At 39.9% G+C, this 11,023-nt stretch overlaps 1 protein-coding gene and 1 non-coding gene across 2 annotated transcripts; one reads left to right on the top strand and one right to left on the bottom strand.

Moving 5' to 3' along the window:
• The first annotated feature begins 752 nt into the window (after positions 1–752).
• Positions 753–8,079, top strand: LOC145769244 (uncharacterized). Its single transcript, XM_082580824.1, has 11 exons — positions 753–911; positions 2,664–2,825; positions 3,315–3,503; positions 3,648–3,932; positions 4,015–4,190; positions 4,513–4,643; positions 5,142–5,287; positions 5,473–5,526; positions 6,662–6,781; positions 7,130–7,391; positions 7,747–8,079. Exons 1-11 carry the CDS (start codon positions 753–755, stop codon positions 7,956–7,958), a joined length of 1,896 nt encoding a protein of 631 aa, XP_082436950.1. The 3' UTR covers positions 7,959–8,079.
• Trnaw-cca (transfer RNA tryptophan (anticodon CCA)) lies at positions 2,997–3,068 on the bottom strand. Its single transcript has one exon. It is a non-coding gene; the product is annotated as a tRNA-Trp (tRNA).
• Positions 8,080–11,023: the final 2,944 nt, after the last annotated feature.

Below are 11,023 nucleotides of genomic sequence, written 5' to 3' on the forward strand. Positions count from 1 at the left end.
TTTTAGTTGACTTGGTTGGTTTTGAAGCTTTATCCTCGGACTGACAAAGCCTTGATAGGTTATTCCTGCTAGTTTCGCATACTTGTAGAGGCCTTTGACGCAGGGCTGGTTACCGAGATTGACAGAGTGAAGTTTTCCGATTTTTAAAGTTTTGTTGCCTTGGAATTATTCCATTCACTAGGTGCCGCTAAATGGAGAGCAGTCATTGGTCTTGACGTTTCTTCGTTCCAGAAGTCACACGCTAACCAACTGAGCTCTCGGGGCGGACAATACCGTGGTTTGTGACGTCAGCGTTTTGAAAGCTTTGTTGATGCCTTACTTACATGACACGCATGACTGGTTGTTGAAATTTACAGACAAGTTGTTTGAAGTTCATATGACCCAAGGATGACTTGAGCGATTGCATGGAATGTTGATTTAATTGTACTTCGATTTAATCCTTAGTTTCTTTCTGAAACAATCGTTCTGAAACATGCCAACATTTGTAGTTTGTTATTATCAGTCTAACGGTGTAGTCTTACAGCGTCCATGGTTACGCCTGTACTGTTTAGTCTCAGTGTTTATTCGTTTTCAGTCAATGCAGCTGATGATTTTAACATCAAGAGATCACGAACCTTGATTTTGATTTGAGTTTTTAATCGGCCTTCTATTGATGAGGCCACACTGACGTCACTAGGCACGAGGCTCAGTCGGAGGAAAACTTACAAAATTAAGAAACAAAATTACTGTTCAGCCACGACCGCCAGTTGAGGATGCAGCATGCAGTGACGTTTCGATTGGTGGACGCGACGTCTCAATTGAACTCGTCATTGGTCACGCAAGCGGAAGAGATTGACGAAATCGAAAACTTTCTGGAATCGAATCGTGAGATCGTCTTCGACCTGATGGAGCTTCTGTCGACCACACAAGAGGTGATGACGTCAGAATGCGATCGTTGTTTGAAAACATTTTTGTAACGTCATTTGTTGATCGTTGATTGAAGATGCTTTCTAAGTGGGAAAACTTCTTCTGAAGGTTAATCTTGGAAGCTTCACGTACTTGTCGAGGCTTTGAACCACCGATGTAGGTGAAGTCTTTGATGTCGCCAAGTTTGAAGTTTTGCAACTCAATGACCTGCACCAGTGGTTCAAAGTCTTTGAAAGTATTTCAACCTTCCAGGATTTGACATCAAAGATGCTTCCACTGAAGATAAACTTACCGATACTTAATATACATAAAAAGAAAATTGTAAGATAAATGTGACTATACAATTTTGGTAAAGAGGTCACTTTTTTCAACCACAGACATATGCAACCAAGAAACCACACGGCATTTAACATAATCCATTAAAATTGAACATAAACTATAAGCTACAAACGTTTTCGGCCATACACACGTTAGCCTTTATCAAGTAACAAAAAAATAACTGCTTATCATATCTACCATGAAAATGAATACCTGATCTAAACACTGAATTGAAAAGCGAAATGCAAAAAGAAAGGCAGAGCATAGGAGAAAGGCACATCACATGGCGTTTAAATTACACAAGGCAAAGACGCATCATGACGCATCAAGAAAAGACGTTGAGTAAATAAGAAGCGCCCGAGGCAAACAACTGTGTATTGAGGCGAGGATTGTATGATTTTATTAGCAAAGCCTCGTGGATTTTAGTGTCGAATTCGTTATTTTTTTGTTACTTGATAAGGGCTAACGTGTGTATGGCCGAAAACGTTTGTAGCTTATAGTTTATGTTCAATTTTAATGGATTATGTTAAATGCCGTGTGGTTTCTTGGATGTATATGTCTGTAGTGGAAAAAATGTGACTATGTACTCTATAACGACAGTTTATTTCCGGAGTGTCGTTACTGTTATAATTCGTATAATTCACTCGTAATCATTCTTTTATCACTTGTTCAGTTTGTGTTTTTCAGTCCGGAGTGTCGTTACAGTTATAGTGCAAAGACAAATTTATACCAAAGACAGGCAAGACACAATAATACCACAGGGTTGAGCATTACAACAGTATTGTTGTGTCTTGGTATAAAAAAGCAAACTCTCTCCCGAAACTATAAAGACAAATTTATCTTATAATTTTCATTTGATGTATATTGCAAATTTAAGTAAATCCTAATGAGGACACACATACGTGTCGAAAACGTTTGAGTTGATTTTTTAAATATGTTATATCTCTTTGTAATAAAACATGTTAAACCTGGTGAAGTTACTTTGTTCTGTCTGTCTGTACATCACAAGGTGTCGCGACCGTGCCAATATCTTTGTATGTAGTCAATCGTTTTCTCTCGAGTACGCTTTAAAGTCCACATTTTGTCGCTTCTACCTTTCTCCAAACCCAAACTTTGTTATGCAAATGATATTGTTTTTTCTTTGATTAGTCGGGAATAAAAAACATGAATTAGCGTTTCGTGTTTCCGATCATGTTTGCTGCTTAGTGGCAGGTAGCTTGCCAGATTTAAATAACTGTCTTTTATTTATTGTGCTAACGTTCTTTCATTTTCTCATCAATCAACATGCTCCCTTCTTAGAAACCTAAACACTTCACTTGAACAAGGAACAATTATTGAAGTTGCAATGGCACGAAAGACGATCATTGCAGTGAAGTGAGTCTGGAGTAAGATATTTAACTGAGTTTCATATGTAACTTAATTTTCTGCATGTGATTCAGGATTTGAATGAACACAAGGAAGACGCTGAAGAGGCGATCAGCTCAATCCTCTCTCAACAATCCTCCTTCCTCCTTGAGAATCGTGAGATGAACAAGTCACTGGCGGCGCTGAAAAGCTGGTCGTCAGATACCATGGCAACCATCAACCAGTTTGACTCAAATGTAATCACTTCCATCGATTTCGTTTCGATATCATTTCACGGCTTCTTCGTTAATTTTTCTCAAAGAAATATTTTGCATTTAATGGGGGAAAGAGTTTTGTGATTTGTTCATGAAAAGCTTGCGCTGGTCTGAGAAGGCAGAGTTAGCTCATTGTCAACATTAAAATAAAAATGACCCCGACATGATTTGAACACGCAACCTTCTGATCTGGAGTCAGACGCGCTACCGTTGCGCCACCGAGTCGTTGTGTTGGCGTGAAACATTGCAATGAATTGAAACAGTTGTCGGTAATGAGATGTTTTGATATTGTGGAGTGTCATGTGTTCGCATTGTCAAGAAAGAAGCTAGCAAAACGAATGATGACAATGGGCATCATTTTCGATTGACACTAGTGTTCCTCCACATCGTAGTTTGTAAAATTTTTTCCATTCGCTTTCATGGCTCCAACCGCTCTCAAGAGCGATCTAACAAACTACATTTTTTCTTCAGATCGAGTTCCTCGACGTCCGCGTCTCCTTGATCGCGGGATCAATGGATTCGTTCGCGTTCATGGATGCCAACATCACAGACCTAAGGAGCTCTGTAGATCAAATCCTCATAACTTCTTATGACAATGCAGCCATCGCGCGCAATCTCCGCCAATCTCTGATTCGCGCAGAAAAGACGCTCGCAGCCACGGTTGGTGACGTCAGTTCTGGAAGAGAAGTTCGACTTCGCGAAATGTTACGCAACATCAACTGTTTTCATGTGACTTTGTGGCGTAACACATTTGCGAAGAGCATTTGTCGATTATGACCTTTGACCTTCATTTGTTGTTTTTAGAAATTAGAAATCGGTTCCAACAGAAGATCGCTGCAGAGTCAACACAACAGGTTGGCTCGCTTGGTTGCCAGGCTCGGAGAGTCCAGGAACTCCATGGAGGATCAAGCAACGCTGCTTCTTGAGAGAGTGGAAAAGTTGGAGCATAACATTTCGCAAAATATTGGAAACTCCACCGTGGTCACGTCACGGTTGAATGAAGTGGTGACAAGCCAGCAAAGCTTGTTGATGTCATTGATTGATGACGTCACACGTCAGCGTGATAACGTGGGTGGGATACTTGGAAAGGTGAAAGCTTGAATAACGCATGGTGGAAGTGGAAGACTCAAAGAAGTCTCGCTGCATGGTGACGGCTGTTTGTTCTCTTCAGGTGTGGAAGCACGAAGCGTCCTTGACTTCACTAAATCTGACAAACTTGAAGCTGACGCAACTGCAGATGGACAGCCGAGGTTACTCGAGGTCAATCGAGAAAATGGCGAAGACAATCAAAGAGTCGAGAGATGACCTTGATGGTCTGCAGACCTTGAGCTGGGAATTGAAATTGAGGTTTGTCTTTTGACTTAATTGTGTGATGAGGTGGCGCATGTTCAAGATGACAAGCAATAACTTTTCCTGCTCTTGTCTGGCGGGTCCGCTTCCTTTTGTTTCTAAACATCCCAGGACCTGATGATGTAATAAATCGAAGTCAATTACAGATGTCTTATTTGTATAACTTCAATTTGATTTTGGACTAAGTTTGTGGAAGACAATACACGGCAACCCTGCAGTGCATATATGATGCAAGTCGATGCAATCGCACCAATAACGCAGGCAATATCCTTCACATTGTGGTGGATGCCAACTGTTTCTTACGTTATTTCCGTTACAGAATAAATGAACTTGCAAGTCGGAATGACGTCATTGAAGACCAAGTCGGCTTATTGGAAGCCAAGTTCAGTGGGTCACGTGATAGAATGCAATCATCAATGCATGACTTCCAGCACAAGGTCGACATCTTGGGTAAGTGGCTCATCAAATGCACGAGATCTTTATCATTCAAGGAGCCGCCATTCATCTTGCACCTAGCTGCCATTGTGACGTCACAAATTATTGACCTTGACATTTATAAATCTCGCAACAGAATGAGAATTTCAATGAAATTAACTTTTTGACCAAATGAATCAAACCCTTGATGTTGTCTCATCTCTTAATGACTGTGAGTTGCATCCTGAGGTTGCCAAGTTTCATCAGTCGGGTGACGTGCATTGGACGAAGTTAAATTATGACGGTGCAGTATGGACAGTTCATGATCGAGAACAATCGCGCGTTGTATCCAACCGTCAGTACGAGAAAGGAACATGATAATGATGATGATCATTCAATGCTTGTGTTTTCTTAATGTCTCTAATTTCCAACTAAAAATATTTACGGAAGCATATTTCATACTTTTTGGGGTTATCTAAATTAATTCAAGTGAATTCTTCAATGAACTAGTTCAGCAACTTTTAATGCTTCAAGAATCGAACATGATGAAGATTGACGTCAGAATGACGCATCTCGAGCTCGAGCAGAAAGACGCTCTGAACGAAACTTCTTCATTGTACGAAACGCTTCATGAGAAGAACAATCAGATCAGCATCCTCCAGGACTCCATCTCATTCGGAGTGAGTACCGTTAGCACCGATACTTGTTACCACAGAAGGCATCTCACAATCTATCTTAGCCAAGATGCCAACCGCACGACACCGATGCTGCGAGTTCACATTAATCACGTCATAGATGATATTCTTTTATGATTTTTCATGAAGTAAAAGTTTTAATTTTGATGTATTTCCCCTTCACTGACAAGCCAGTCGTTGGACGTGCTCGAAAGCCTCGCCGCCACCATTGCCACCTTGCAAGAGCACATCTATGACGTCAACAACACGATATCGCGCGATGTGGAAGGCATCACCGCGCTGCTCGTCGACTTTCAGGTGGGGCTCGTTATCTTGTCGTTCACTTCTTTTCCTCTCGTGTTGTCGCAACATATCAGGGCACTCGACGGTTATTCCCTGTCTGGTGTCATCGTCAAGGGAGACAAGGCATTACATACTATGAGGTTGTCTGTACAACGAGCAATCCACCGGCAGCACTATATGTCAAACTCCAACGCAACATCAGATCAGTTTGTTTTTTATTTACGACCATCACAACGAAAAGGAATATGCCAAACACAGCAGAGGTCTAAAAAATGGTCTGCACCATAGAACTGTACACCATCAGTGAGTAAACGGTTACGTCTTTATGACGCGAGTCTAAAGAGGTCATGACCCAACTGATTCTAGCACAGAGATCCGAACACTTGACGCGGTGAAGATATACAACCTGACCATGGTGGTTTACACCACGCCGCATGACTCTATTGTTTACTAAACAATCCACCAGAGGCAGCCAAAAGGTTGCGTGCGGCGTGTGCAAACGGCTTTCTTGATTTTAATCGCTGCTTCCATTGTTCCTCAATGCAGTTGCATGTAGCAGGTGGCCGGGGTTTGGGTTTTACAGTTTAGTGAGAGGACTACACGATGGCACCGCAGTGTAGCTGGAAGTGCCTGCAAGGACGTCATTGCAAAACTGTTGTGATGTCATTGCATAATTAGGGAGTGATGACATCATCAATCTTTAATTTGTAATAACTTTTAGAGCATTTGTCAGCTTGGGTGTCTGGTTATTTAGCGAATTTTATCTCCTCATTGTTCAATACTTTCCAGTGACGTATGAAATTAAACGATTGTCGACTTGTGAAGTTCCACGTAGTGGCAAAATTTGTAGCAACACTTGGATCTGTCAACTTCGTTATGAAAAGTTTCGCTTCTGTTTACACTCCAAGTAGAATTGGACTGTAATTATTATGATTATCGGTCATGATAATAATTAATTTCCGAGCATTCACCATGATGCAGTTGATTTATATTACTCCTAGACCACTTCTTTCAATGTGTTTACAAGCTCTAAATTATTTTGAGATTTGTAATTTTATCAGTTTCACTTTTCTCCAGTTTGCTTTCGATACATCTGGCCGCCAGATAGAGCAGCAGTACCACGAGCTGAACATTCTTGCAGCGAACGCATCGAACCACTTCGATTATCTCTCCAGCTCTGTGGACTACCTTAGACTGGTACGATTGCATAAAGCCTCATCTCGATCTTGTATGAGCAGATGTCAAATCTGTCAACCATAAGATGTAATCGATGCAATAATTGGAGGTTCAAGCAAATCATAGATAGCTTCCATTTTTGAGAAGAGTCTATGCACTTAAACAAAAATATCCAAAAAATTTCATGTAAATGGATCTGTGGGTGTTGCTCATCTGTGGATGTTGCTTATCTGTGGGTGTTGCTCATCTGTGGATGTTGCTCATCTGTGGATATTGCTCATCTGTGGATGTTGCTCATCTGTGGATATTGCTCATCTGTGGATGTTGCTTATCTGTGGATGTTGCTCATCTGTGGATGTCTTCAATCAGATCGCGCATCAGACAAATGAGGCGGTTGGAGAGAACCGGGATCGCGTCCGTGTTCTGAATGAGAGCTTCGTCATCTTCCAAGTTGCTCTTCCTTCGCTTTTCCACTTGGCTTCTCCTCCAAACGTAGAGGATTATGCAGATGAACAGAGCACCGCACGATCCAGTCTCGAACGCAACGTTATTGCAGACAGCATCCCGCCTGACAGAGATGTAGAGGATTACGAGGAAGGATACGGCAATGAAGATTACTTGGCATTACAAGGTGATCTGTGTTTGAAGAATCCAACATTATTAAAACTTTTTGCGAGGCAGCTTTCCAACCTGCGCAATGATCTGTGGAGACTCATGATTTGAGGAGTTGTTAATTTCTTTGAATATTTCCAAATGGATCTTAGTTGAGATGTCCCGCTATGACGTCAATTTTTTTGCATTGCCCTTAAATTGTGACGTCATCACATAATGTTACCGCGACATGATCAACAAATAAAGAGCTTTTTGCAACTCTAGTGTTGTATTGTATAGCGCTTTAAGGGATTCCCTTTCATCGAAAGTTTTTCGGATCAAACTATGAACAAAGTGTTTCCACTTCCTTTTTTAATTAATTACTTTTTTTTCAGCAAAGTCTCCTCCTGTGGAATATCGTACGTTATCCGGCTCCAGCTTGGAAGATTACCCGGAGGAGGTGGAATACAACCTTGAGTCCATTCTCAACGGTGACGCTGATGACATCAGAATCGCGCGAAAAATGACGTCACTAATGGACTCGACGTATCCCGACAATTACGATGACGACTACAATTATTACGACACAGACGAGGAGGAGCTTTAATGTGATTGTGCTGTAATTTGTCAACGGATGAAGATAAACCGATGCAAGAGAGTCACCGGTTTCCATAGAAACATTGCTGTTGTTGTATCGTGACGTCAGAGTGATGCCATAACGACATTACAGTGGGCAGAGTCGACTGGTTGTATCATACGAGTTCAGGAGGATGTAAATAGCTCCTCCAGAGCGTCATGTTGGAGTTGAGAGATCCACCGTCAATATCCTTCCCGTTTGGACTCCGTGTGTTTTTATGGAAATAACTTCAAATCTCAAAGGACCCCACTTCTCACCAAATTGGACGACAACGAACAATTGTTGATGTCAAAATATTTATCACTGTTTGTTGTGGCGCCAAATTTTATTGCTCTTTGTTTGTCATAATTGAATGTTCGTTATTTTTTTTATTTTTATCAATACGCGATAAATTCAACGAAGATTTTTTAAGATTTGTACCTGACGTTTGTTTGTTGCTGCAGGTCGTTCATAATAACATTGCGCTAGTCTTAGGGAATTAAGAGAGAGATGGTAACTTCCTACCTCAACCAGTTGGATTAGGATTCAACAAAGTTAAGTGCGCTGCCAACAAAAAGGTTGCCAAATGTTCTTTAATTTTTAAGCCAAACTTATTAAACAGTAGTTTAAATGTCAACAAGTGCTTGCCTGTTTCATCTCGAAAGCTTTTGTGAAACTGCACAAATTTACAAATGTCAACCATTTCTTAACAAATCGTCAACCTGGCTGTTATAGACAATAACTTGTCAATGCATGGTGACAATAAATTTAGGAAATTTCGCCAATAGAACCACTATTTGAAAAACATTACAATACAATTGTAGACTTGTTGTGGCCGTTGATGCATTTTAGGCCTTACCCTCAAGCTATCAATGCTTGCCAGGCTATATTGAGTGACTCTTAGAGCAATCTCATTATTCAACATAAGCAGATCTTCTGTTCTACGTAGTTGAAAATCTCGGTAACCGACGCTGCACCAGTGATTCAAAGCCTCTACAGCAGTGGTTCTCAACATTTCTGTCTTGGTGCCCTCGAAGCCGTCGCGGACCCCTTTAAAAAAATCCAATTTTAGTGCATTGCGTCTCCTAACGGAAAAAATGTTTTGTATGTTTAACTCAGAAGAAATTGCTGAACAAGCGACACATGTATGACGACACATATTGATGCATTGATGAAGTTCTGTCATGAATTATCTGTCGGCACACAAGATCAACAATCAGTATGCCTAATTTATATCCTGATTTACACAATGTTTTTCAACATTTTTTTTTCGAAAATTACCTCTTAGAAGGTTTGCAATTTGAATTTATCCCTTTTTTCATTTGTAATCATTATTTCGTTGTAATTTCAGTCATGGCAAAACTGAGGGTAGCTAGTATATTGTTGACTAACGTTTGCATTTCTGAATCAAGGATTTATTAATAATCTTCTGTCTCAAAAGATGTACGTTTAATATACATAGCCTTATGAAAATATTTAACTTTTCTTTGTGATTTTTTTTAGTTTGTAAACCTTTGTGCGACACTTTTTGAAATTTAAAACAATGCACTAGGCCGCCCCGACACACAGGTTGAGAATCACTGTAATGCACAAATAAAGCACAACCAATTTTAAATTGTTGTAATTTATCAATCATGCAATAAATTTGGAACCTTTCACGGACCTCCTGATAACGTTTTGGGGTCCACGGAATCCCGGTTGAGAACCACTGCTCTACAGTCTTCTCCAGAAGTATCCAAACTACCTGGAATAACCTGTTATGGCTTTGTCCAGTCCGAAGATAAATATTCAAAGCCAAGGCAATTGCTTCTTTTTCATCGATTCAACGTCTTTCAACTGCTTTACTGGCTGTGGTAGATCACGTGACTGCAAAAGTTTCATCATCTACGGATCGATTCGTTGATTACAATATTGTAACACAAATGGACGTTGTTAAGATGATGGTGACAAACGTTATAATTGATTGAAGTGTGGCTTCAGCTACCACAGCAACTATTAGTTTGTGGTGACACTGGTGGTATGGTTGGTAAGTTGAGCTTGGTTTTGTGAAAAGTCAGCATAATCATCATTTCAGACAGTTTCGACTCTGGTCACTCTATGAACCATATCTCCCCACAGTCCTCGATTCCTCACAGCCTCCTTCAGCTCTTCCATGCCCATCCCGCTGTAATTTGTCACAGTATCGAGCCATCATGCTTAGGGAAGACCTTTCCCTTTTGTTCCCTGATCAAACCAAGCATGGAACTTGTTTTTAAAGTATGAAAGAAGTAAAAGTGAAATTCTTGTTCAACAAACTAGAGTTGTAGAGATTAGTCGTTGATCGAAATTTTAATTCAAAATAAAATCAAGAAAACGAATTTTTTATCGAAACAAAATTTATATATTTTTTAACAACTCCTTATCAAATGTCAAGATCACTAGCGACATATGGAGGAGCATTAATGAGAGGAGACACTTGGAAGAATTGGAGGAAATCTTATCAGGTATGTATGTAATACATTATGGTAAACCCGCTGAGGTTACTTTGTTTTGGTTGTCTGTGGTTCAAACATCTTCAGTAATTTTCCAACATGGCTGACTCAAAGCAAAATTATTTTCTAAAGCAAAATAAAAAATGTGTTTACAGCTCAAAATATGAATAGCCGTATGCTTGTCTATTTCATGATACGTGGGATATCGAAATTTAAACAGTGCTTAAAAATATCATGAAGTAAGAAACATTCAGTTCCAATTAGCATTAAAATCTTCACTAACTTGCTTCACTTTGTCAAACTGTAAGTCTTAAAAGTCGAAACACCTTTTGGTGTTTAAAACTTGATCATAAAAGTATTGAAAAATGCAAACATTACTGTGGCAGTAAGTATAGATTTTGTGATGAACTAAATGGTTTAATTAATTTAATAGTTTGAACAAAACTGGTCAAAACTTTTTTATATATTTATGAAAGCATCAAAAAGATGGGAAGTGGAGATATTGGGAGAAATGGTTGCAGCCACTTCCAAATCTTGACACAGTCTCTTGTCAGAAGGTTCAAACTGCATCGTTCCTCAAATTGT

Source organism: Aplidium turbinatum, chromosome 4 (genome assembly GCF_918807975.1).
Source record: "Aplidium turbinatum chromosome 4, kaAplTurb1.1, whole genome shotgun sequence".
In the NCBI taxonomy this organism is placed as follows: Eukaryota; Metazoa; Chordata; class Ascidiacea; order Aplousobranchia; family Polyclinidae; genus Aplidium; species Aplidium turbinatum.

Coding starts and splice junctions, on each gene's coding strand:
- LOC145769244 (XM_082580824.1), top strand. CDS start 753: ATGCAGCATGCAGTGACGTTTCGATTGGTGGACGCGACGTCTCAATTG. Junction 912..2,663: donor TTCTGTCGACCACACAAGAG/GTGATGACGTCA, acceptor CATGTGATTCAG/GATTTGAATGAACACAAGGA. Junction 2,826..3,314: donor TCAACCAGTTTGACTCAAAT/GTAATCACTTCC, acceptor TTTTTTCTTCAG/ATCGAGTTCCTCGACGTCCG.